This window comes from Colletotrichum costaricense (assembly GCF_030867565.1).
Source record: "Colletotrichum costaricense strain IMI 309622 chromosome Unknown Scaffold_11.1, whole genome shotgun sequence".
NCBI classification, from domain to species: Eukaryota; Fungi; Ascomycota; class Sordariomycetes; order Glomerellales; family Glomerellaceae; genus Colletotrichum; species Colletotrichum costaricense.
The window spans coordinates 791615-818761 of record NW_026848240.1 but is presented as its reverse complement, the minus strand read 5'-3'; the positions used below and the strand labels follow the sequence as shown (position 1 = coordinate 818761).

The following is a 27147-nucleotide window of genomic DNA, read 5'->3' as shown; positions in this document are numbered from 1 at the left end:
CGTTTTCTGTCTTTTCTATCACATGGTACGAAAACACAAGGCGAGCAAAGCAATCAAAAAACAACAGGTGTAAACACGATACAACTACATTCTACAACTAAAGCACTTCAAGTCCAAAAGAGCAAGACATATCAAGTCAAAATGGGAAACGGCCAAGGGGAGGGAGGGGGGGGGGGGGATGGGAAAGGTGGTTTTTGCCAAGTTCTTGTGTCCTGTGATCCATCAAAACTGCAAAAAAATCCCAACCTTCATTTCCATCAAAGACCAGCTTGCAAACATAGACCTTCCCCGCAGGCCATTTCTTTTTGTTTTCGTTTCGAGAGATTGAAGGAAAGTGCGGTAACAGTATGAGATACATTCTGGCCGAGTCAAGTTGAAAGCCAAACAAGCCAAACCACCGTGTTTTCCTTCTTTTTGTCGATTTAATCTTGCTGATAGGAAATAAACATGACAAAGCAGTGTCAGAATAATCCGAGCCGGTGGAAACAAGAGCCTAGAGAGGGTGGGGAGAGGTGCAACAGAGGAGAGTGCAAGCGAGAAGAAAAGGGGTAGGTCACGGTAAGGTAGCCTTCTTCCGCCCCTATAGTCCGGAACGATGGAACCCACAGTGTATAGCACCCTGATATGGAACAGACTCCCGACGCTCCGGCCTCACCGGACGCTGCGGAGCCGGGGCCAAAAGGCGAGTCGGCATCATTCGAGGATCCGCAGCCGACTGCTGTCGGTGGTAGTGCTGCTGCTGTTGCTGCTGACGATACTGCTCGGGATGAATCACGGTTGAATAAGCCTGCGGACGATGACTGCCCTGCGCAGACAGCGCCTCCGTCCCAGACATCTGGAAGAACGAGTCTCCGCTCAGATCCGCGGGAGGGCTGGGGAGAGCAGCTTGATCCCACGACGAGGATATGCTCCGCGGCACCTGGTTATCCCAGGACTGACGCTGCCGATGGTGCTGCTCCAGCTGCTGGTGATGATGTTGCTGCTGCTGGGTATACTGTTGATGCAAGACAGGCTGGCCCTGACTCTGACTCTGGCTCTGACCCGCGTACGTGTACTGATGGCCTCCATACGACTGGCCGACGTCCATGTCGTCGAGCCTACCGCCGCCGTTGTCCATCTCGGACTCGGGGCTCATGCTGCCGCTGCTACTGCCGTAGCTCTGCGGGCTCATTGGGTAAGTCTCCTGGACGATGACGACGGCAGCGGCAGCAGCAGCAGCGGAAGGGGTGTACTGCTGCTGTTCGGGGTACTGCTGGTAGTCGCGGCTCTGACGGCGGGCGGTACGCTTCTTGCAGTTATACTTTGACAGGTCCCACTGGTCAAAGTGCTGGCGGTATGATCTTGTCCTGGTGGTTGGGGTTAGAGATGTTAGCAAGTTTTGCTTCTGGTGTCTATTCCTTGTATTCGACTGGGCGATGTTGTAAGGGCTATTTGAGGATCTCTGTCATCCCCCATGGGTAAAGTGCCATTGCAACAGGACTTGACGGCCAGGGTGGAGAGGTAGGGTAGTCGTCGTATCAGAGCCAACTTCCGCCCTATGGGTTGCCGAGAAAGGAGGGGTTCCGTAGGGTCCGAGAAAGTTCAAGATGTATCCAACCGGCTTGGAAAGAAAAGAGGGAAAGAAAACTGGTTAGACTGACGAGGCCTTGAAGTTGTAGTCCTGCTGCATAATCTCCCGGACCTCATCCAGGGTACGATTTTCCTTGATGTAGAGCCTCGCGATAACGTCCTTGTGCTCTTTCCAAGCTTTCGTCATTGTCGTTGGTTTGGACGAAACTCTGGGGATGAGGAACGAAGCGGGATAGAGAGTCTTGTGATAGAAAAGGGCGGGCGCTACTACGGAGTCATTGGAGGAGGAAGATCAGGGCTGGAGAGACCGCGATGAGAGGCCAAGCGGTGAGCTTCATTGAAGTATGATAGGATGGACGATTCCAGGATGTTTTTGATAGACGGTAGTGCTTTCGCCCCGAGGGAATGGGAAGATAGCTATACAGGCTGTATATAGACAGGTCACGACGGGATAAGGCTGGCTGCTGCCTTCCGTAGGATACTATAATCGCAGTGTAGGGACATCGCCATCGGCGTTTCTTGTCCAGGGCTGACGGACAGGCACTAGAACGCTTCTTTCCCTCGTTCACCTCTGCCTTGAAGAAAGCGGACACTTGTTCCGGTTCCCAGGACTTCTGCACCTTGTACCGTAGGTGCATCAAGGTGCAACTTGCCCTTCGGAGAGTCTTCAATCCCCCCTGGCAAGAAAGACAGCACATTCTATGACCGATAGCATGGCCATCGTGGAGAATCATGATGACGGGACGGGGCGTAAGTCTGCCTTTCTCTAAGCGGCGCGCAGCTCCAAGGGAGCAAGGTGGTGGAGGGGGAGAAGGCTAAGCCCGCAACGTAAGGGGTGTCCTGTCTTGTGCCACACCACCCCATGAGCAGACGTTCACCGAACTTTCAGCGAAGGTGTGCGACGTTTGCCTACACTCCGCAGATTCCCCCTTGCGCAAAAGTGCAAAGAGTCTTCGTTTTTTTTTTTTTTTGACAGCTTGGTGGCTGAACTACCTACCGATAAGTATGGTGAGCGCTTTTTCTTCAGTTGTACCGTTGACTCAATACGCTGGCCGCATTCCTCGGCAGACGACCACAACGAGGTGTGCGCCAAATACTGAATCAAATATGTCGCCGGTGTCGACAGCCTAAGACGCGGGAGCGTTCTGCACTTATAAATAGGGCTCCGCGATGAGGTGCAGACATCCACGCGGTATCGATGGCGGTATGGGCGCCTTGTCTCGGAGTGGAAGAGGGTGGTGAGGCACAGCCTGCGCCAAGGCAGACATCCTACTGGCCAGCTCCAACTCGATCTTCTAGTCACTGTGGTTAATCCAAGGGAATCAGACTCGATCAAGCTGACTGTAGATGAACTCGGAATCGGACAAGAGTCAACGATCATAATTGTTGTTTGATTAGGGCTCGCTATATTATATAACCATAAATCACAATGGTATCCTCCAAGCGCGTGTGCTGGAAAGGGCCGCAAAAAAGCAACGGGGATGTAAGGCTGTGATGTTGCGCAGAAGTGATGTAACCAATCAGGTGTAGTGGTGTGGTCAAGTCGAAGTCATATGAGGTGCGATTCCGCCCTAGAAGACTAAACAACAAGGCAACCAGTGGTGCGCAAGTCGATGAGTCGCCCTCAGCAGTCGCCTCACTTTCTTGAGGAAAATAGGGCTGTCGAAAGTACTCTGCTCGAGGTATCGGACTAGGCCTGCAAGTGTAGGGATCTCAAAAGCTGAGGGTGTCGTACCAATCCTTAGATCTTCTTCTCGTCAACAGGCGCTGTTGCAGCTGGAGCAGCCGCGGGTGCAGCCGCCGCGCTGGAGGATGGGCCGTCGACCGGGCTCATGAGCTCTGGGCTCGCGGTAGGGTCGTGACCAGTAACACCGGCCTCTTGTGCTGAGTGGCCGGACTGGGTGGTTGCGGCTGGTGCGATGGAAGGCATCTTCTCGTCCTGGGCAACGACGGGCGAGGTAGGCGTGGAGTTGGGCTCCGCAGGCCCGGTGGCTCCCGCAACGTTCTTGATAACCTCGAACCACTTTTGCGCCTCATCGGGGGTGTGGGCCTGGAAAGCCAACTCGGACGATCCAGTGAGCTTCGAGCTGATAGACTTGCTCTTATCCTTGCCCTTGACGTTGAACTTGTTTCCGTTGGGAAGCCCAATAACAGCGTCTGGCAGATAGATGGAAAGCTCTGGCTTGGGGTCAGAGCGAGTGTTATCATTGTCCTTGAACTCGTGCAAGAACTTGGTCGGGGTAACAACGTAGTAGCCGGTAGAGTAGCCCCAGGAAAGCTTGTTACGCGACTTGCGTTCCAGGGAACCCTCAATGAGAGGCTTCACAGAGGTGTGGTCCATGTTGGGGAAGTTGATGGCCTCGACAGAGCGCGGGGGGTCATTGGGGTTGACCAAGCGATCGCCGCTACGGGTCACGAAGCCGTTCCACTCGAAATCACCCGGGACTCTCTGGATAGCACCCAGCATGTCAGAGTAGAGAGCGCGAGTCTTCTCGGCCTGGCCACCGGTCAGCTGGATGAATTGCTCCATCGCCTGCTGGACAACTTCGATAACATGGGCCTCGAAATCCTTGAAGTTGTTCTGAACAGCAATCAGGTCGTTGCGGTTGTTGTTCTCCTCGAGAACCTGCTTGTGCAATCTGTGAAGGACTCCACGGTTGACGACGTAAGGATCGTCAGTCCCGTGCATCTTGCCGCCAGCGGACTCGAAGGAGGCGGTCTGGGAGCCGAGAAGCTCAATGTGCTTCTGCGTGGTGTTGCGAGCCTTCTCAACCTCCTTGGCACCCTTCTGGGCACCGTGTGCCAGCTCCTTGCCCTTGTGCTTGATCTCCTTGTGCAGGCGTTCGAGGACCGGGAGGATGGAGCCCTTGATGGTCTTCTCCGTCTCGAGATTGGTGTTAATAATCGCCTGAGTGTTGGAGCGCATGTTCTCGAAATAGGCTGCGATACCGCCGAGGCTCTGGTCGAAGTGGTGGCCCTCCTTCAAGGGATGGGAGATGGTCTTGAGAGCCTTTTCGTACTCCTTGGACTGGGCCTTGTGGATCTTCTCGACGGCTCCGATATAGTCCTCAAGATATCCAACAGAATGTTTCCATGCTTGGAGTCGCTCCGCGAGGAGGCCAGCGGTCTGAATGCAGCTGTTAGCATGTTTCATTGTGAAGGTCTAGGTGGTTTTTGTAGAGCTCAGAAGCGTTAGGTATTGGGCGCCAAATGGTCCATACTACAACGCCTCGACTATTTGAAGCTGAGCGAAATGACTGGTTCACGTACGCTGGTGGGATCGACTTCGGGAACAGCATCGTCGCTAAGGACAGAGTTGTTGGTCATGATGGTCCCCGACCTCTGGGGGAGGTCCTTGGTGTCGGCCATGGTCGTGATGTGCAAGATCGGGTTGCGCTCGAATGAGGAGTATCGTGAATACTACTAGGTGATGTGTCGACGGTGTGTCGTGGGTCGTTTCTTGGGAACGTTCTTCCAAGGCTGTCTAGCAAGATGGGAGAACAAATGCAGTGAACCACATGGAAAGGGAAAAGGGCAAAAGAGGTTATATTTGGCGGACATTACATGTGTCCCGTCCCTCTCCTCGATCGCCCATTCCCCGCCGCCGCCGCCAGTGACAGCTGGTAATTAAAACCCGCCCAAGCTCCTGCACCAAGACCAGGCCGAATGACGTTCTCCACCAAGCCGCCAGCGCAATCTTCCTGGTCTTAGCGGCCCCTGGCTGGGACTGCACCTGCAGTGCTGCACCGAGATTTGCTTGTCGCACACAAGCACGACCCTCTTGCTGGCCCCAAATCATTAAATGGCCCCAAAGGGTTGTCCAGAGTGGGGTCGGTCTGGACCACCCCCTGTGACGATCTCGACATTTTCCTTCCCAAGGGACAAATCCTCTCACTTCTTTTGTTACTCCTGCCTTCAGCCGAGTTCCATATTGAGCTGACTGTCGACACTGTCACGGCTGTGGTGCCACCAAGACACCTCGTCGACCCTACCTTACCACGCTGAACTCCTCAAGTGCTCCCCCTCTCAGCTGGTCCGGGGGTAGAAAGCACCTTACTGCATAGTAGGTGTCCGTCTTGCATCGTCACATCCGCTAGACGGGAGGCCCATGAGTGATTTGGGGGCTTTTTATGACGTCAACAAGTCCCTTAGTTTCCCAGCGCACGATGGCGCTAACTGAGATGAGACGAATGCCCTGCTGTCTCATTACTATCGTCTCACGTTAGCACATACACACAGATCCCACGTAACGACTAACACGCGTCTCGACTTCACAGCAAATTCCACACCACCAGGATATCCCTCCTAGACGCAAATAAGCTTTCCCTCTTTTCGTCCAGCGAACGTTGATGCCGCAGGTGACGGCCGCGATGACATGATAAAACAGAGACACGACCTGAGGTGCGCATACCCGACAGGCTGGCATTGGGCAGACGTCAAAGGGTTCAAACGATGACGCCCATTGGTTCGGTCGTCTGAGTGCAACGCAAGAGAGGGTTCAGATGCCAGGGTTTTCTCGTCGGAATCCATTCCTTGTGGTTGTGTTACCATCCTCCGTTCTGCCGATACTAACTAAGCCATCGCCTGTTTGTATTATCAGAAGAGCAGACAACCGGTTCACGATACAGGTAGCAGAAGATGACTGCTAGGTATCTAGGAGCATTAGAATTCCACCAAACGCATCGACATGCCGCAGTCTTCATTACCAACATGGTCAGTTTAGCAATGGAACAAGGCCCTGTCTAGATCGCTGGTGAACTCATGTTTGCCAAAGAGGTTCCGTATGCCTCGCGCTATCCATATGCTTCCTGCACTCCCCCACGCTCTCAGATATCTACCTGACAACTTACCGCCATCACGTCAAGCCATGACTTTGATACTATGAAAAGATGATGCCATCGTCACCACATCCAGCATCCCACCTCGGTCTCACCGCGCCACAGCCACAACAACCCTGAAACTTTACCTCCCCCCAAAATCATCCAGACACCTGGGAACCAGGTACCGAAAGAGGTAAAATTGTACACCCAGCACCCCAGATATGAACAACGTGATACCCGGTGACCCCTCGGCATGTTCGCTTTAGGCTAAGTTGGGTGGTTGGCTGCAACCCCTCCCCCTCCATTTCAAACTTCTCTCTTATCGGGGCGTCCGACATCGGCCGGGAGGCCAGCCACACCCACCGCCGCCGTACCGGAAGACCCCCCACCGCCGCCGTGGCCGCCACCACCACACTCTCGGCATTACGAGCGTGTTCTCCGTTGAATATGTCAAGGGCGCTCCATCGTCGGGATCCGGTGTAGGTAGCGGACAACTAGTCAAGGAGTGGTAGATGTTGCCGTCGTCGTGGTAACTGTACCCCGCGTAACCATTTGGATCGCTTCACTCTGCAGCTTTGCACAAGATATTGAGAAAATCGAGTATTGGCTTTTTTTGTCATCTTTGGTATCTCGCAATCGACACGCCGCGCTTTAAGCGGTGGGTATATCGTACATCCCTATTTGCCTTTCCCAGTATCGCCCCAGTGGTAGATCCCACGAACTATTAGACCGATCCCTATACCTTGCGTGTGTCCAAGCAGCCGATGAGTCCTGATGCCTCCAAGGCGCAAATCTATATCGTGTAAAAATCTCAAAAGACCAGTCCCATGGGAAAGTATCCCATTTTCACCCATCAACGCCGATGCCATGCCCGAAACAATGGTTGCCGCCCTCTCTATAGTCGTAATATAATCAAGTGAGTATGGTGTGAATCATCTCCGCATAGTAGCCTTAGTAAACTCTCTCCCGTCCCTGGATGAGATGGATTCGGCGATCATCACCGCCGCCCTGCACAGCCTGGAGCAGGTTGCTCATGCTCTGAGGGCGATGCCATGAACGGTGCGAACCACCTGGGGTAGTCGGCTCGCTGCCGCCACCTTCATGCTCAGGGATCATGCCAAGCGGGTCTGCAACAGGAGCCTCGCTCGCAGGAGGCGTGTTTGGGGCGCTCATGGCAGAGAAGTAGTCGGGGAGCGCGTCACTACTCGGGCCCCGCCGAAGGGGAGTCTTGACAGCCGTTGTGTAACTAGGCACCTTGCTCAAAGTAGCCATGTCAGGGAAGTCGAGGTGCTCAGGCGAGTTGCGTCCTGAGGAGTGCGAGTTGGGATGATCCTCGGCACTGTTGTGGCGGGTCAAAGCTGCCGATTGTGATTGTGAGTTCTCTCCTGTGGGAACAGATGTCGGGGCTGCAACGTCCTCCGTGATGGCGTTCAATGAGTTGAACGAGGTGTTGCGGTTCGTGGGATCGAGGGATACGTTTTGCAGGCGATGCGACAGTGCCGCGGGAGCAACACCATGGCCGTTCATCATGGCGAGAGAAGCAAGGTTCTCTGACGAGCCGGCGCGCGATTGGGCGTAGAAAGGACTGCTGAAGCCAGACTGGATAGCTGGGGTCTGGAAGCCGCTCATGTCGACGTCTTCGTAGAGTTGATCGAGGACATGCTCGCCGTAGCCGGGGGGTGCGATACGGGTGACTTCGGCCTGAGCAGGCGCGCCAGGAGCTTGGTCAACGAGAACTCCATGCTCGTCAAGGGGCATATTGGGAGAGATGAAGATGGAGACGGGGAGAGTGGCTCGGAGCTAGGAATTGTCAGTTTTGCGAAGCCATCACAGAGCGAAGTCACAGCGGCTCACCTCTGAAATGTGACCATCGGGGTTCTTCAGGGCGACAACAAGCTTGAGTTTGTGTCGGACCTTGATACCGTTGTGGTTGAGATCCTGGACACACTGTCGCAGTCTCTTGGGAAGGTTCAGCTTCTTCTCAACCATCCACCCCTCTTGGCCGGTGTCTTCGATCGTATCGTGCCAGTGCTCATCGCGCTCGACGTCGAACTTCCAGTTGGAGACTTCTCTTTCTGTCCTGTGTTCCTTGAAAACGTTGCCTGTGGGACCCTGCAGTGTGCACTCTCGGATTTCCAACATCTTGATTGAAATCTCCCCCATTTCGAGGCCCTTGAGAAGAGGTGTAAATCGCATCTGTAGTGGTACCGTGGCACCGAAGACGACGGCCTTTTGCGGGATGATAATGGAGTAGTCGACTTTGTTCGGCCAGATGTTCTCGACGCTCATGGCGTGGAGGAACTCGAGGGCGGCGGGTTCGAGGGTGCGGATAATGCGCAGCGCCTTGTAAGCGTGCAGATCGTAGGCGAGCTTGCCGCGGGCGACGGTGGCCTTGAGCTTGTAGGTGATGCTCGCTTCGGGGATGCCTTCGACGCTCTCGGCGGTGTTGCCGGGCAGCGTGTACTCAAAGGGCCACTCATAGTTGCCGGCCGGCAAGATGGTGTTCTTGCCACCAGTGCCGCCGACAAACGGAGCCCAGCGATGTTGGAGCAGTGTGGTGGTCTTGTCGACTTTTTGGCTGGAGACGCCAGAAGCGGCGGTTTTGGAGTAATCCCACCTATTGAGAGCGCAAGTCAGTTGACTGATCTGCAGCAAATCGAACCGGAAATAAGGAGGGCCTCCTACGTTAATCGGTGGGTGCCAGTCAGTCGCAGGTGGACATCTTCGATCTTGAGCGGCGTGGGCAAGCAGAGCACCACGACGCCCTTGAGGATCTGACCGGCAGATTCGTCCTCTCCTCCGCGAAATACGATGAAATCATTGTCTAGCCTGTAGGGTGTCAGACGTCAGCGGGGAGGCCCTTCACAAAACGGGACTAACAAAGAGTCACCGCCGGAAAAGAGAAATTGGAGAGGGAGAGAGGAAAGAAAGGGCGGGATTTGGAGACGTGGGGCAGGAGGGCATACCTGATTTCAAAAAGCGAAGCGGCATGCTTGCCTGTGACGGTTGAGAATGGATTGAATGACGGCATCTTCAAAGGTTGGGTGTGACATGAACCAAGCGGTATGCCTGGGGAAGAAGAAACAGCCTAAACATCTGGGAAGGAGAGGTCTGGAGACGAGCTTGTATTTATCGACGGAGCGTCCTTTCTGGGTACGAAGTACTTGGGACATTCGTCAGATCAAAGGTAAAGGTGGGCGTAGGCGTGGGCAAGCGACCAAGCGCAACAAGCAAAAAGTTCGCGCCTTTACCTCACAAACGGGCAGCACACCCACGTCGAATTGCAAAAGCGTGGGAAGTGGAAGCCGAAAATCGAAACCCACGCCCGTCATCCACCACGGCCACGCCCCTGCCCCTCGGCGGGTTCTCGCTCTTGGTGGGATAGGTGGGGCATCCTTGATTCGGCAGCAAAAAAAAAGATTGATAGATGGGTGTGAGCCCGGGAGGTGTGCGAAAAGACGAGTTCCTTGTTCAGGGTCCCCATGGACCTTGTGGACGGAGAAAGGATAAGGAGAACCCACGCAGTAAGGCAAGGAAGAGAGGAAAGGGGCGGTACGGGTACGTACACTACGGATACAGGCGCAGGAAGGATGAATTCCGTCGATTTGCTGGCTTTCAGGAGGATGGATGATGAGGGTCAGCGGCAGCCACCGGGCAAGGAGGACGGCCCAAGACGGAGCCGGGGTGTGTTGTGTTGCCCATCCAGATGGGCCACGGCGAAGAAACGAGGTGCAGCAGGGCTGGGTCGATGCGCCAGAGAGACCCAGAGGGAAGGCGAGAATGAGGTAAGGTACGGATGGTCAATGGAGCGTGCACGCTGAGCCTGGGTGTTCCGCTTGCTTCCTGCTGTCACATAATCAAGGTACCTATGAAAAGGTACAGTGTATCCTATAGGTACCCACGTACCCTTTTCCACGCGGGAGAGAACACCGACTTGACACCGACTGACGGAAGGGCTGTGGCTGTCGCTGTCAGATGGGAATTCAACAGCGACTCACTCAGGCACTACGTAGAGGCCGGGTGTGTATCTGCGCTCTGGTCTGTGCATATCGTTCCGTATCTGCTGCTTGGTGCCGCGCGTGGTGTCGGGAACCAAGACATGGGTTTGGCGGCGATGGTGCCCTGCCGCTGGTGGATGAGTCCATGAACAAGTGGGATGAATTTCCTCTTCCTCTTCCTCTTGCGGCTTTTGCCTCAAACGACGAGGAGGGGCGTGGGTGAATCATGGTCAGTCTCTCGGTCAAACCAAGCATCTGAACCATCTACACTTTTTAGCGCAAAAAAAGTCATGACGAGAGCACGCGGCATCTATGCGCGCTCTTCGCAGTGTTTCCGTGCCTGACTATGATACACTGATGAACGGGGGCATCATCTCATCAGCCATCCAAACTAGAAACGGCCTATCCAAGGCTATCTGGAGCGACGGTGAACCGATGGCGCGTTTTGGCAGAGATGCATGGTGCGGCTACTGACGCTGATGCCGATGCTGGTGAGTCTGAGTTTGAGCCTGGGCCTGTTGTCTGACTCTCATCATCGCACACCATCGTTATCTCTTATCCCTTTACCAGACTCAGCAATCAGCACCCTTCAGAGTTAGGATGGGCTTGAGCCTAGAGGGAGAGCGGCTGTGGGTTTGCTGATTTTGGTGTGGTGGATTGTTTGGCCGGCTTGGCAGCCCCCATGGACTGGACAGTGCAGGCAGGCTGTGGTCAGAAAATACCTGCTTTCGTACCTCCGTACCCAGTTGTGTGCCTCGTAACGCTGAACATCTCATCTGGGCTTCATCGTGTAAACGGAGGCTGGGATCATCTTCAAGTCGTGGTATGCTACCTCACGGAGAGCCCGGCCTGCAGTTTTGGGGACTCATGTGGCCATCCGAGGCAGGTTCGTCTGTTCAAAAAACCGGAATTTACCCAAAATGCGACTCTCTGAAATTGGCGAGCCAAACTGGCGACGGAGAAAATGAATGACGGGCAGAAAGATATCCGTAGCTAAGGGGAAAAGCAAGCCAAATTGAAACACATGGTTCGAGCGCCTGCACTTGCACTTTCAGGTCCGCGGGTGGTTGCTCTTGCTCGAAATGCGCCCAGCTTAAAGATACTGCGACCGACACGTTATTCAGGCGCAACCTCACGTACCTACCTATCAAGTCCCGTCTTCCCAGGCACATAGACCGTAAAGGACACCTGCTGCTGCATGCAATTAAGGTGTCCGCGATACCTCACAGGTACAGCTAAACATCTGCCCGTTCCATTGCACATGGAAAGATAAGTCTCCGATGCGCCTCGCTCCATCAGATGGAAGCTCCGACGGGCGGCGCATGTGCCCGCCGTGAAGGTGTCTTTGCAGCGACGCCTTCTCAAGGCGGTGCCGAGGTCTACCTTACCTTTACTACCTACGGATAGGTATTGTCTACGATGCAAAGCCGGTATTTTGAGAAGTGACCGAAGCTAATTATGACCAAGGCGTGGTAGGGCACCTAGGCTTCGGCAACCAACATGAATACCGCCGGGCAGACAAAGGGCCTCGAATCCTCCAACAATGAGATACCTTAGCTAAGGCAAAGCTTAGGTTCACCAAAAGATACATCCAAACATCTACAGACGGTATTGCCGCCCGGGCGCCGTTCATCTGGACGGATAAGGCGACGGATTGCCGAAAAAAGACTGCCACACCGACGCCACTGATTGGCCCCTGCATGAATCGTGCGATAGACGTCGGTTGGTCGGGTGGAATGGAAGCTCAGATGGAAGCTGTGGGTCCCTTCCTCGTTCCCTGCGCGCCTGCCCGTCACTCTGAGTCTCTGCCCCTTCTTTGGTATGCCGCCTGGCACCTGCTGCGGAGTACACTACGCTGTGCGGCGTGCCTGCCACCTTGATTGCCGCCGCGCCTTCTCATCTCCTAAAGTGACGGCACCCGGTGAGAATCTTGTAAGACGTCCCCTGGCAAGAATTACGATAGACGCCCGTTTTTGAAAACTCGCTCGAGGCAACAAAACTGAGTGGACAGGCCAGCGTGGTGGGCCCGGTTCTGGCGTGGGATGTTCAATCTGCAAAGTCCTGGGTCCAGCATCTGCCCTGGTCAATCAATCGCCAACCACCACCTTACCCAAACTGCAAAGCGGTCTTCCCTCCGTTCGTTACGGAAAGCTGCAACCCGCGTGGTACTTGCCTCCTTGATCGGGCTCTACCGTATTACTGATACACGCTTCTGTAGTGTGTTGGTTTGCACCCAATATCTCATATCGAATATCGACCGTCTTTCATCGCCAATGCAACTAAGACGCAGCCTAGGCTAGCAACGATACGCCAGTAGACCGCCTCGAAAACACCATCGTCACCAATTGTGGCTTTGGCAACCATCTCGTCCACCTGCAAGACGCCCAAGGAGCCAAGACCTATCCGCTGGACTCTATCGTCGTGATACATGGGGGGTTTCTCGCATCCATCATCTTCAGCTGCCAGTCTCGACCGAGGCCATTGCCCGTCATTTCCAACAGGCCACGCCTCTTGTGGCCTTGTACGGGCAAGATTGGCGACCCCCACACCCGCTATCGAAGATGCGCAGGGCCAAATCCTGCTGGCTGACGTTGAAGCTTCCAACAAAGATCGTCTCTCAGATGCAGTCACTGGTCATAAACATCATTCATCATGAGACTCTTCTAGTAGAGCACGGCGGGGTACATGGTACTTGCATCTGAGCGGCAGAGGCTTGGATCATGATCAGCCATTGCTTGTTTCAAGCATGTACAACATCGGAGGTCTCAAAATGGAAAGAAAAAAGACAGGACGACCGCTGTGGCCATATCTGAGTTACCCCCACCGTAACCTTGAGTGCACCTGACGGATAGAATCTCACGATGTTGTCAAAACGGGAAATGGATGTGCTCGGGGCACCCAGTGCCCCAAGTCACACGGGGAACCAGCACTTCGCATCCCACAGCTCTCCGATTCTGCACCTCACGACCGACTTGGACGTCTCGCATCATGCTTAATGGGCGACGGTCGCGCTTGAGGCCATGACCTCTCCGTATTGGCATCTGCAGACCTGCGGGCAGCCGATGCAAGTCAAATTGTCCAGCTCCTCTGTCGGGCCCGTTTGAATGGGTAGGTCTGCCGCATGCAGCACCACATGCAGCATTCTCAGCAGACAAAGAGCTTCCAGGACGTCCAAATCATACGCCCTGTCGACCTGGCCTGGGCATCACGTTCCCACTGTCCCATCATCCATCAAACTCCCGTCCACTGAACCGACGACGGCCCTCATTGTTCCTGAACCCCTGCCAGACTCTGGTCCGTTGCTTGGAAGATCGCCGCCAGGAGAGAGGCGGAAGCACTCTGGCACCTGGGCCCGGACCTGGACCGAGCCCTGCTATGGGCATACCCATCTGGGCTCTGAGGGTTCGGTGAAATCTCCACCGATAAGCACCAGGCCTTGATTGCTCTAGCCAGGAATGCTCCCTGCTCGTTCCAGCTTGAAGCGAAGAAGCGAAAAGCGACTCCTGAGCCCTAAGACCTGAGTTCTGAGAAACCTGATCCTGGTCAGAGGGCTCCGAGCCTCTGCGCTTCAAGTCCCGGTCTATCAACCGACAATGGCCGCGGTTACAGCGCTTCCGCTGCCACTTAATCCTGCATGAGGAAACATATGAACCAGAGACAGAAATCAATCCATTACCATACGATCATTCGGCCAGCACCGTCCGCAGTGCGACTCTTCTCCATTTGCGAGGGCTTGAACCCCCTAGGGCTCAGGCAAAGCCAAGGACCAAGAGGAAAGAAAAAAACAAAGAGTGCCAGTCTTCCAGGAGAATGGACCTCTCACCGACTCGATCTCGAGTGGATTCCTCGCTGAAATTTCGACAATGGCGCCTTCAACCCTGCTTTTCTCCGACGCGATTGCGACTTTTCCCTCACCCTTCCCACGGGTGGCTGGCATCCAATAAGCGTAGCGCTAGGAAGAATGACTCCGAGATAACGACAAATTGCACTAAGCCGCAAAGTCACCGTGCAGCGGTCCGAAGCCGCGCCGAGCCCGGACCTACGCCGAATCGAAAGCTTCAAGATACGGGCGGCGGGCGCGAGTTTCGGTCTTTGTGAACGGCGCAGCCATGATCCATCTCGCAATCGCACATCGGCCGGCAAGTTCCTGCGAAGCTGCTTTTTATCTCAAGCAATATTTGAGTTAGACTTCCTTGGTGGCGTCTGGACACATGCTTGCCGATGTTCGAGTCGGTGTTGTGTCACCAACGAAGTTCAAGCTCCGACTCTAAGAGCTGCAGCCACCTGCCGCCGTGTTGAAGCTTTCTTGATGTCGTCACTTTTCCACACACAAAGCTACAAAGTAGATGGTTGCTTGTCACATACGCAAGCGACAGCGCAAAACCTTTCGCCGTTCCAATCGTAGCCCTCAAAGCTTTGGATTCCACCTCGATGTACGCATTTCTTCGACATCTGAACATATCCCAGTCAGATTGTCCGGTGAAGCTGCACTGAGGGCGGATAACTAGCAGAAGCGAGGTCAAGGCTCCTCAAGCCATTACCCACCAAGGCTCCGCCTACGTTGTCCCGCCAAGCTAAGGTACGCTACAGAAGGGCCGCATCTTGCAAGGGACCAAGGTATCCGTACGGATACAAGGTCAAGATCCAAAGAATTCACAATGCCACGATGCGCAACTTGCACGTCGCCTTGATGAGTACGTAGGATTGGCGCCTCAACGGCTCAGCTCGCTCGCTGCCGCAGATGGCATCCGCAGTCTAAAGCCCGCGGGCCCCCGCCCAATCGACTGGCCTTGTGCAAAGATAGCATCATGCCTGCTCCTGGACCTGATGTCAGATCACCCTAGGGCCCCACTGATATCAACATGACATCTCTTTCGTACGTCTCTTGGTCCCTGGCTTCGTCTCGTCTGGGCCGTTGTGTCTCGCCCCAGTGCACATCATGGCCTGAGCATCGTTCATTGCTCATCTTCGCTTGCAAAATCGAATGAGAACCGTCGGAACTGAGCGGGTCGTCCAGACATGTTCAACCGCAGCGGTTATGCGTTCTCCCGTCTTGGTAAATTGCTGCACATGGCAACAGATGTGTACGAGAGGCTCGCTGCGTCGCTGAACGTGGTCAAATCACCAAACAGGCCCATCGTTTCAACAATGTTGAACTGGGCAAGATCCATCTCGGGCACCAAGCCAGGTTGAGTCACGAAGCTTGGCCCCATCTCAAAATCTCGCCAACTACCGCCGCCTGCGCATATCCACTCTCCGAAATCTCTCACCTTCGGCCCTTTGCAGCGGTGAAAAAAAGGAGGGGCCACGCCGCACCTCTTAATACATTCCTGGGCTTCCTGGGATGGAAACCTTGATACCGCACCCTTCCTGTAGCAGTATAGACTACATACAGACCGGCTTCGACCTGTAGGACCTTCACTTTAGACCACGATTGTGGGACTCGTCCTCAGCCTTGCTTCCTGGCTCCCGAGTTCCCTAGGCACGCTAGGGTAAGCTCCTTGATATGCAGGTGCACACAAACCGCTCAGTGTGGGCCGTCTACCCGTTATCTGCGCGGCGCGCCAACGCCTTGTCACTACAGAGGGGCGTGAAGGTTTGAAGCTTCAATGATCGAAGCTTGCGGCGACATAGGGAAAATTTTCCAACAGTGCTCTGCATCCATACACGTGGATCTCCCGATACGCCCGCATGCATCTCAGACACACATTGCGGCGATACTACTGCACATTAAAACACTTTGCGGCTGCACCGCTCAAAAAGCCTCATCAAAGTCTCGTTGGACGACGAGTAAGAGCCTCAGCATCTACCCTGCTTCTATGGCGCCGCGTGTCGAGGCCGCCATTCACCACCAACAACATGTGAAAAAGGCTCCGCCAGGTTTCGCTCAACGAGGTGTTTTTCTTCGTGTTACGGATACGGATACCACGACACCCATTCTTACTCGTCTTTGACCTGTAGCAGACTCCCAGGAACCTATCGCATATCAAATTAACAGTGGGGACATCGGGAATTTCCATTCCCTGCTTTCTGACAAGTAAAAAAGGTCAATGATCCATGACTTTATTGAAGGAGGGGTCCCGTTTCGATTCGTCCTTGAACAATATGGACGCCGTTCCAGAAGCATGTGCTATCTACCTTTCCCGGGTCAGGAACGGGACGACGTAGCCCAGGCATCAATGACCCTGCAAGTCTGCGCCGGTAACCGTTCGACTTTTCGTCCCGGCTTCTTTTCGTCGAGCGTGGATCGGGAACTTGATAGACTCTTTTTTTTCCTGGGCCGGGTTTCCTCTTCCGCTCTCCCGTTTCTCTGTCTCTGATGTTTCACTGGGTGCCTGGGCCCTGCAATATTTGGCGGCTGAGCCAAGCTTGGATTGCGTTTGTTCCCGCTACCCACTGCTACATGCAGACGTAACCCATTTTGTTGCCATTTCCATCAAACATGGCTGGGCGTGGCGTCGAGCGTGGTGGAGCCCCCACGCACTCTCTCTATCACCGTAGTGTGTTGGTACACCACGCGCCGCGGTGCGACAACCAACGGATTGTCGACGAACCAATGTCGCAGAGATACACACAGAGTCAATTGTGGCTGGTAACTTGTAAGGAGGGGCCCCCAATGGAACACTAGGGCCAAGGGGGTCCATCGACGCTCTCGACCGATGTACAGAAGCCCAGAGCCCACTATTATACTACGGAGCCGCATCTTTGATTTCGCTGCCAGTGCTGCCAATGCAGCTTTGTGTCTCGAGAGTGGCGCATCCTTTTCACAGTGGGAACTCCTGGACATCTTTGGGGATCCTCAAATCACATGCAGATCGCGTCACGTCATGATCATCTCGAAACCCTCATGATGGAAACGCACATCGACAGAGCATTGAGGCAAAAACCGAAAAGAGAGTTGAAATGACATCTTTTGACACATAATACTGCAGTTGGACATGGATGGTTTGATTGAAATTGAGCGAAAAAGCACTTTTGGAAAAGAATTATGGACAAAGCCCCCGCGTAGAGGGGTGATGCATCGGCTGACATGATTTCTACACCTCGACTCCTCCAATATCTGCAACGAAACGAAAAACAAAAGGGTAGCCAACTCATTATCATTCCACCAAAAGACGAGTATGCGGCTAAGATGGTTGAGAGGCACCCTCCGTCGGCACCGGGGCATCAGTCGGCCTATTCCATGTTCTGATATGGCCTTTTGGGGGGTTGACATGTTAGCATGTGTCCGTTGAGGCTTGTAACACCTCGGTGCGAGGTCCAAGGCTTACCGTTCTTGCAACTTGTGATGATGGCTTCTTCTGTGAATTCCAGCCAGCACAGGGGATGGGTATCAACTGCCTTGGACTATTTGTCGATAGTGTTAGCATCCTCGAGAAGAAGAAAAAGTTGACAAGATGTAGAACTTCATGTGGAAGTGAGGAACCGAGGCAACATACAGAAACAGGAGGTAGCATGGCGATCCTCGCACGAGGCTCGACAGGATGAACGATGCTGCTGCCGTCTTCGTCCACTGCCCCTCCAGACAGAGTCGAGTTGGACCGGATGCGGCTCGCCGACGTGTTGGCCGTCTCTTGTCTCTGCAAGGGATTGGGGAACCGTGATGACACGGAGCCTCGGTGATGGACGGAAGCCTATATCTACAAGTCAGCTTTTTTTTGGTCTCACGCCCCCTCTCCGAGGTTCCCGATTCGACGCGGGGAAATTGGGGAGCCGGAACAAAACGACGTACCGCCTTGGGCCGGTGCAGCATGCCGACGTTGAAATCCCACAGGCATAACCTGCAGTCTTCGCCGACACTGCCGAACCGATAGTTCCTGTCGTCGCAACGCCACGGGTCGAATGCCACCGATGTCACCCACGACTGGTGACCTTGACAGCGGGCGACAATGGCCGAGTCTACGACGGACCAGATGGAGATGAGGTCATCTTGGCCTCCCGTCAGAACGTATTTACCGTCCGGTGACCATGTGATGCAGATGAAGCCGCCGTAGTACGAGTTGTAGAGATCCAGCAACCTGTGTCGTGTCAGTTAGGGCAAGTCACGCCAGAGCATCGGCAGAGCTCTCAAACATACTCTTCTTTCAAGTAATCAATAATGCGGAGCGAGCCGTCCTCCGAGACGACTGCCAGGTGCCTATTGTCCGGGCTGAAAGCAAACGCGTTGATGCGCTGATTCGACAGCTTCCATGATGCCACGGGGTTCGTCTTTTGGTTCTTTGAGTGGACAGACTTGTTGATCTGGATCTTGAGGTTGTGGTTGACGCCGTTGGTCGACGAATCGCTCTCTCCGTTTGTTGATGAGCCGTTGGTCGCAAGCTGCTCCTCCTCTGGGGAGAACTGCGCGTCCTCCTTGTCCTTGTCGTAGACCACCAGCGAGCCGTCCATGTGCGCTGCTAGGAAGAGGGACTCGGAGCCTGGTATCCAACGGATCTCTGATACCGGTGTGCCGTTGATGATGCCCTGGGGCACGGTCAGTCTACCTGGTTTCACACGCTTCAAAGTGTGGTTCCAAAGACTTACATTCTTGTTCAACCGAGTATACCGTTGAGAAACAGGCTCCCACCAGATGATTTCTCCCGTTGAGAAGCCCATGATTACATCAATATGAGCAATGTTCTTGGTGATGGGGTTCACGTCGTGACACAGGCAATGAGCCTTTGTAAACAGAATCTTGGTCAAGTAGTCGGCCTTCAACCTCGTCAGTAAAGTGGTCCGCAGCAACGTCGATACGTGGGAAGCCCAACCTTTGTTGGTGATGACAGATCCAGCCACTGAAACGCTCGATTGATATTGGCAAACGCAAAAACGCCGTCCGTAGGCCGCTCCTGAAGCTTCTTGGCCAAGCTCTCGTTCACAATGACTCTAGAAATGAAGGACGAGTTGCTCTTGGTCATGTTGTTCTTGGGTTTGGCCACCTTCTTCTTGGCCGCGTCCTTGGTATTGGCCGGCGCGAGCGCCGAGTTTCCGTCCCCGAATGCCGGAGCCGACACCATGGTCAATGACGACGTCGGGGGCGCGACGCCGTCGCTGAGGGAGGCACCGCGGCCGTCCCCTCCATCGCTGCTGAGCCCTGCCTCGGTAGAATACCGCCCTTCGTTGGGGTGCTCCTGGATGTCGCCGCCGAGGGAGGAGGAGAGCGTGGTGGATGTGCTGGCGCCCTTGTTGTAGAAGAAGGGGGGCGCGGCGCGGACGTCGAGAGATATGAGGGAGAGCTTGGTGCCAGCGGAGGCGGGCTGGGGCGTCGTAGCGAGCGGGTTTGGATTGACGACGGGGGCCTCAGAGGGATGCGGTGGAGGGGTGGCGAGATGGAGGCACTCTTTGAGGACGTAGGTACCCTCACCGACGAGGAACTGGTATTCGGGGCCTTCGGGGTTGGAGAGAATGTTGTTCGTCTCGATCATGGGGGCGATGCCGGCGCCGATTGCGCCGTAGGCGCCCGAGTGCGAGGGGTATCGCGGGGGAGGGGGAAGGACGCTTTTGGTGTCGCACGGAGTGCAATTGTCAGCTGCTGCTCTGTCTTTGAAGATACCAACATTGTGGGCAAAGTTTTCTGGGGTGTGTGGCTGGAACGAGGCTGGAAAAGGCTGTCTCGTGCCTGCGTGATGTTTGGTATGGCGCAGGTTGGACGGCTGGGTTTGGATAGGTGCTGGCTGAATTTGTCCGCGGGCAAGGACCAGCCGAGGTCGGGTAAACTCACAACATGATGGGCTAGTATTATGTATGATCCAGATCTATTGCGGTGTTCAATTGCTACGTGGGCAAATATCGATCAAAGGCACGCGAGGGTTGAACCGCGACGTCGGAAGGTGAGGTGGTTGGAGGTGGTTATCGTCGGGCGCTCGGGACGGTGGTCTGGGTGCGTTCTGATCGGCTCCGCCTCACGTCACTGGCGGCCCCGCGAGTGGAGGTTCCTGGGCCTTGTTGATAACGGGTAATCGGATGACGGGTGACGGGCGACGGCCGAGGCTGACAAGGTCGACGTTTCGGGAAGGTCGCACGTATAACGGCAGTGACAGAGAGAGACGGACGGCTTTTTGGTGAGGGTTCGACGATCGGACGGTGGAAGTCAGGCGCGACGGGTAGGTGTGGACGGGGAGAAGGCAGCGGAGATGTGTCGCCGCGAATGACCAGATGAACTCAAGAGGAGTTCATGTGCGGCGCGGAGGAGGGATGTGGTGGTGGTGTAGCACCTTATTAATAGAGCGAGGTGAGTAGGTAAGAAAGAGAGAGGTTGAAGGTGTAAGGTAGGTGTAGGCACGAATAGGCGGGTTCGGTTCCGATCCGGGGTTGGTTCGTCCCAGGCCAAAGGAGTGTAAAGGTGCGCGCCAACCACAACCCTCCACAATCAGTCAAGAACCCCCAAGGCTGCGCCTGCTCGTTTCCAATTCGGGTTCCCCGCCCTTTTCTCGCACATGATTCCTTACCTTACCCCCCGGCGGATGTGCCAATTATCCCCATTTTCCCAACACCAGGGCTCCGTCTTCATGGGGAGGCGTGGCAGGTCAGCAAGCGTGGCAGGGGAAAGCGATACTGCAGGTTGGGGGTATTGGGGCATGGCTTATTCCAGGGGAACGAGGGCCCCCGGGTCAGACGCGGAGAAGGATTGCTGCGACGTGAGTGGTGGGATGGGGATGCAAGATGGGAGGGGTGGAGGGAAGAGTGGAGGATCCCCGACTGACAGACTGTGGGGAGGAATACTATAGTTCGGATATAGTGTACCTATTCCCCAACAACCCGGCCAGCATCAGAAGAGTCCATTGTCCCTGACTATGGGTTCATTCTGGAGGAAACAGCAACAACGGCATGTTAGGTAAAGTGTGGGGTACGAAGGTCGAAGAACGAGGCAGGGGTGCTGTAGGTATTTTGTAATTCTCAAGACCAGTTCGTAGACCGAATGTGCTCAGATGAAGTTCAGTTAATAAGATCAAGTTGATATATACTCAGAGTTCATCTGGCAAAAATGGGATGTCCTGATACATCACGAACCATTGTGGTCAAGGTTTGAGATGTCACTGCTAAACCAATCCATAGGAGTTCGTTGAATGGGGTCTAAAACTTACGTAAAGACATGTCTCGGTCTAGGGCACACGGAGCCATTTATCCGGGACTGCCTGTCTTGAAGCATATTGTTTGCTTGGGTATGGAACCTAGGTACCTGAAGTAAGAAATGAAGAGAATGACACAGCTCTGCAAGTACCAGCACATGTTTCTACCATGGCCACTAAACGCAGAAGGAGAGGTGTGAGAGTTCTGCGAGTCTCGTACGGGGCCCGCAACCACCAAGATCTAGGTTCTCCCTTCTTATTCTTCACGAGAGTGTACGAAGAGAAGCTGATATTGTGTCTTATTCCAGGAAAACTTACGTAATCCATCAAAATGCTTCAGCGTGTGTGACCTCCCTGGTGACCGCAACTTGCATCGCCAGACGCGCTGGCCGCTGTGCTATCAGTGCCTTCCCACTTACCCCACTGGACCCATCCTTGTAAATCAGGTCGTCATCCCCGTCGACCTGCAGCTCCCGTCCTACCCGCTCCAAAGCTTCTACAAGCCCGTTGGGCCAATTCCATCAAGAAAAAGCAGCCATCTTCAGCCAGCAGTTCCCACCTCAAACGGCGATCCGCTTCATCAAATCGACCTCCTTGTAGCAGCCATTCGCCATAGACCCTGCCATGGATTCGCAATAGGAGCATTTGATCGAGCTGTAAATACCGTAACCATGGCTTCTGGTAGGTGGCCTGACGAGGAGGAGCTGAGCTCCATTCCACCGCTGTTCTCTCTGTCAAGCTTCCTACTGACCACGTTTGCTACTCCATAGTGCGCATCTGCGTTTGCGGTGATGAGGGCACCGGCAAGTCCAGCCTCATTGCGTCGCTCGTCAAGGATGTCTTCATCTCCAATAAGATCCAATCCGTCCTCCCCTCCATCACGATCCCTCCACAGCTGGGCACCCCCGAGAACGTAACGACCACTATCGTCGACACCTCTGCCCGCCCTCAGGACCGAACAACCCTCAGGAAAGAGATACGAAAATGCAACGTCATCCTTCTCGTCTACTCAGACCACTACAGCTATGAGCGCGTCGCCCTGTTCTGGATGCCTTACTTCCGCTCCCTCGGTGTCAATGTTCCAGTCGTGCTCTGTGCGAATAAATCCGACCTGACGGGCGAAGGAAACACGCCGCAGGTGGTCGAAGGCGAGATGCTTCCTGTCATGTCCGAGTTCCGCGAGATCGATTCGTGCATCCGCTCGAGCGCGAGGGAGCACCGCAACGTCAACGAAGTTTTCTTCCTGTGCCAAAAGGCCGTCACCCACCCCATCGCCCCGCTGTTCGATTACAAGGAGGGGAATTTGAAGCCGGCTTGTGTCGACGCCCTCAAACGCATTTTCTACCTGTGCGATAAGGACCAAGACGGGTGGCTCAACGATCAAGAGATGCACAACTTCCAGTCCAAGTGCTTCGACAAGCCCCTAACTCCCGAAGATCTCGAGAACATTAAGCTGTCGATTGGCAAGTCTGTCCCGCACTTATCGACCGAGAAGGGTATCGACCAGAGCGGGTTCTTGCAACTCAACAAACTCTACGCGGAGAAGGGTCGGCACGAGACGATATGGATCATACTGCGCAAGTTCCGCTACACAGACAGCTTGAGCTTGGAAGACAGCTTCTTGCGACCCAAGTTTGATGTACCCGAGTATTCATCAGCAGAACTGAGCCCGGCTGGCTATCGCTTCTTCGTCGATTTGTTCTTGCTATTCGACAAGGACAACGATGGAGGTCTCAACGACAAAGAGCTAGAGGCCCTCTTCGCGCCGACGCCAGGACTTCCTGCCTCCTGGATCGAAACATCCTTCCCATCGTCGACCGTACGCAACGAGGCTGGGCACGTCACACTGCAAGGATGGCTCGCTCAATGGAGCATGACCACCTTTATGGAGCCCAAGACCACGCTCGAGTATCTGGCGTACCTTGGCTTCGAACCTGCAACCGCCAGGGAAACCACGACAGCTGCTCTGAAGGTGACCAAGTCGCGCAAGCGCAGGAGACGCCCAGGCAAGGTAGAACGCAATGTCGTGCTGTGTTACGTCTTGGGTGCTTCAGGGGCTGGCAAATCTTCATTGCTGGACGCCTTCCTGAATAGGCCGTTTGACACTCTCCACCGACCGACGATCAAGCCGCGCCGAGCCGTCAACAGCGTAGAGCTTCCTGGCGGCAAGCAGTGTTACATGATTATGGAAGAGCTGGGTGAGCTCGAGCCCGCCATCTTGGAGAATCAGGCCAAGCTCGACGCTTGCGACCTTATTTGCTATACGTACGATTCCTCGGATCCTGACTCCTTCTCTCACATCGTCGACCTGCGCAAGCGCTACCCGCAACTGGACGACCTTCCCAACATCTACACAGCTCTGAAGGCGGACAAGGACAAGACAACGCAGCGCAGCGAGACGCAGCCAGACACGTACACGTCAAGCCTCATGATGAGCACGCCCCTTCACGTCACAGTAAAGTGGTCCAGTATCAGCGAGCTGTTCATTGCCCTTGCCGAGGCGGCGACGAATCCCAGCACCGCTTTCCCTCGGAGCGAAGAGGAGCCCCCAGACCGTACAAGCCTCTATCTCGCCCTGGGCGCGACGGCCTGCGCTGGAGTTGCGGCCTTCATGATCTGGCGACGATCGACGACGTCCGCTTAGAAGAGGGCTAGAGTCTAGGCGCTTTGTTTTCCTCCCGCTTGCATCTGCTCGGAGTTGGCGCGATTTCGCACGTCTCATCATCCACTCGTTGAAATACAATTACAATTATGATACCCAACTCCGCCCTACACATATAACTAGGAACTTAGTCTCTAATCAAACGTAATATCATCGCATTTGTCAGGTCGAATGTCTCTTGTCCCTATGCTCAAGTGCCTGAAGTATGCCGCCCCGATTTCATTTAGTCAAGACTGTTCTTCGTCTCTCAAGGGTGTTGTCTACTGGTCCATTGTCACTCGAACTCACCCAATCCTCCCAAAGTACTCTCTTTCTCCCGTTCATAATACTGAACATGCGCCACATATAATGGCGGTGTGTCTGAAAGCAGACTTTCGTAGGTGAACACCAGTTGTCTATGCGTACGTATCTCTGCACGAACACGGGCACAAGAAACCAAGAAGCTCACGGGAGTTGGTAGGTCAAAAGAAGACTACTCTTTGTTATTACTTTCCAGCGGTTATGTTGACCTACTGGTAGGTTCGTGGCCATGCAGTCGATGGCAATGTGTTGGCGGCCGGCTGTCTCCGTCCAATACCCTCGCGAGGCCAGAGAACTACATTGAGGCACTTAACGTTTGGATAGACTAGCATATAGGTATGATACCTTGGATGATTTCTTTGAGATCTTTTCTCAATTTGGGCCTTCCTACAACAAAGTAGAAACGTAACATGGCTTGTAGCCCTAAATGTTCCATCCGCCCGTTGTGCGAAGCTGACATCTTGAACTTGTGGGCCCTGCTGGTGTATAGCGCAGAATCTATGCTCGGCCTATGAAGCCTCCACCTACGTCTCAGGAAGAGAGTTTATGAGTGCCCTTCCAGGCCAGAAATGTTATCCAAATGTCAGATGTGTCTTCTCCCCCATAGCGAACGGCCAAAGCATACACGGTTGAGAGGAATGAGCGGCGGCAAAGGCCTTCTCATCGAAGATACGGATCGCCTTGCAAAGCTAGTCGCGCTTGTGAGCGATAGCTTAGAGAGAGGTCAACAAATATACGCTCGCGAAGGCCAGGACAGCAGTGCCGCAATGCCGGGTGTGTATTTTCCGGTAGAAGGTTCGACTAGTTCAACGGCTCTTGCTTATCTCTACAGACTATATACTACTCTGTCTCCAGCAATGCAAAGCAAGATTCAACCGCGTCCAAAACCTCTGCGTCCAATTCGCTAATTTCCGATGCGTATGAGTTCACTTACTTTGAGGACCCCATGTTAAGGAGGGACTTAGGACATTGCTATTTAAACATGACCAGAGTCCTCCGTCATATAACAGCAGCTCACATCGCCACCGTATTCTCCGACGTATATCACGTTGCTGGCAGAAAGTGATTAATAAGCGAGATGTTTCTATATGCTGTAATGGACGATAGCAAGTTGACCTCTCAGCCGCGTCGTCCTGGTTCATAGTACTAGGGCAAACGGCACAAAACCCGTCTGCAATGGTACCGCCAAGGGAAGTTGACGGAGGCAGTGGTTCGAGACTAGAAGGCCAAATTAGATCTGTGTTTCAATGAGGCAGTGCGACGGCAATGTCATGTGCGACTTCGTATGGTATCAAACAGGGCGTGAGGGAGGCCTCGATAATTCTTGACGTTTGGGTGGCTCCTACCTTTCGCTGCCATGGACTCAGCGTCTTCTCTCCAAGCGCCTGCGTTAGACGCAGACCAGAGATTGTAATCTATGATGTGTAGCATTCTCGGTGTCTCTTCGTATGCGTCAGGATCAACACTCACATTTCCGACCTTGTTCTGGGATATATGTACTCATGACCATGCATCGATCCCATGAGATGTTCCAGAAACCATGGCATGAGAAGGCCTGGCCCCAGACGCCTCAGTTAATGTTTTTCCGCATCCTCCTTGCCACCGATTACTTGATCTCTGAAAGGTATGTTCGCGGGCCTCCTAGAGCTTACGGAAGGGGTCAGAAAGCAGCCCAGCCGTCATTTCACGGATCACTTTTCGCTTCAGCTTTCTTCTTTGGCGCGCTCACGAAGACAGGGATGTAGGACATCATGGCTGTATAATGAGCTCGAGAGGAGAGGCTAGTCAATATGTTTGATTATTCGAAGCGATGGGAGCTAGAAGCAGGAGTCATGCCCCTCTCGCCATGGCGTGAGCGATGGGAGAATAACATTTCAGGTTTTGATTTCGGGATGTGGCAACGAGCTATGTGGAGATATGGCCGGTTCTGTAAAATGAGAAGCCGATTTACCGTATGCTGGTCTATTATTCCATGCCGGACTGGGGGTTTGCTGTGGGTGAGTCTCCTTTCTACTTTTACACTGGTACCTATCTTTGAACGGTAGAAGAAGTGTCGACAAGCACGCGATCGGTATTGGCTAGCTGCTGACCAGCTCTAACTGATTCCGAAATGGACATGCTATCATGCATCTGGTTCCCGTAATCGACAGCAATAAACACTTTATGTCCCGAGGCCGGCAAGCGAGAAAGTAAAGAGGGCTTTTATGCCATTTTGTCTGACCGAATCCAACGACTCAATAGATTCAGTACGTGGTTCCGGAGACCTCAAAGTGTCAAATGAGGAAGGAGGCCATGTGAGAGGCAATATAAAAGGCACAGCTTACGCCAGCGATCATTCTAGCTGGTAAGAACCACTGCGAGGGACCTTTAGAAGGCTGGAAATATCGGCACCCTGTTGCAGAAAGTGCTTGAACCCAAGCCCAAACAAGCACCTGACTTACCTTATGCCTCAAAACATCTCCAGACATCTCTCTTTAACCCTCTTCGACGCCATATTATTATTCGTTCCGCGCGGATGAATATACAGGGACCCTACAAGACAACAGAGTGGGTGAGACACGCTTGGCTTGATCACACGAGCGTCTGCCCAGCCTTTCCTCTCGTATCCACATTCTCCAATCCTCCTACCTCAGCTCCCAGTTCTCCTCAGTGGAAATGAGGCCACCCAATCTCTTCTGTTCCTACCCAGAAAGGAGCCAAGACCATAGACATGACGAACATACCATAGCGAGAGCTGGCTCCGTCTTTAT

At 54.1% G+C, this 27147-nt stretch overlaps 5 protein-coding genes across 5 annotated transcripts; 1 reads left to right on the top strand and 4 right to left on the bottom strand.

The window, feature by feature from the left end:
• Positions 1-580: 580 nt before the first annotated feature.
• On the bottom strand, positions 581-1756 carry CCOS01_10629 (uncharacterized protein; the record flags this gene model as incomplete). Its single annotated transcript, XM_060458783.1, has 2 exons — positions 581-1346; positions 1641-1756. The coding sequence occupies 2 exons, from the start codon at positions 1754-1756 to the stop codon at positions 581-583; spliced, it is 882 nt and encodes a 293-aa protein (XP_060310585.1).
• Positions 1757-3310: 1554 nt separating this feature from the next.
• CCOS01_10628 (PH domain-containing protein) lies at positions 3311-4938 on the bottom strand (the record flags this gene model as incomplete). Its single annotated transcript, XM_060458782.1, has 2 exons — positions 3311-4696; positions 4840-4938. The coding sequence occupies 2 exons, from the start codon at positions 4936-4938 to the stop codon at positions 3311-3313; spliced, it is 1485 nt and encodes a 494-aa protein (XP_060310584.1).
• A 2402-nt stretch (positions 4939-7340) lies between these two features.
• On the bottom strand, positions 7341-9420 carry CCOS01_10627 (arrestin; the record flags this gene model as incomplete). Its single annotated transcript, XM_060458781.1, has 4 exons — positions 7341-8189; positions 8244-9006; positions 9075-9218; positions 9356-9420. The coding sequence occupies 4 exons, from the start codon at positions 9418-9420 to the stop codon at positions 7341-7343; spliced, it is 1821 nt and encodes a 606-aa protein (XP_060310583.1).
• Positions 9421-17514: 8094 nt separating this feature from the next.
• On the bottom strand, positions 17515-20040 carry CCOS01_10626 (WD domain-containing protein; the record flags this gene model as incomplete). Its single annotated transcript, XM_060458780.1, has 7 exons — positions 17515-17585; positions 17659-17734; positions 17827-18021; positions 18120-18405; positions 18465-18850; positions 18911-19078; positions 19135-20040. Coding segments are annotated over 7 exons (2088 nt in total), but the record flags the coding sequence as incomplete, so codon positions are not given.
• Positions 20041-22106: 2066 nt separating this feature from the next.
• Positions 22107-24079, top strand: CCOS01_10625 (uncharacterized protein; the record flags this gene model as incomplete). The annotated part of the gene is made up of 2 exons (XM_060458779.1): positions 22107-22116; positions 22206-24079. 2 exons carry the CDS (start codon positions 22107-22109, stop codon positions 24077-24079), a joined length of 1884 nt encoding a protein of 627 aa, XP_060310581.1.
• Between the last annotated feature and the right edge of the window lie 3068 nt (positions 24080-27147).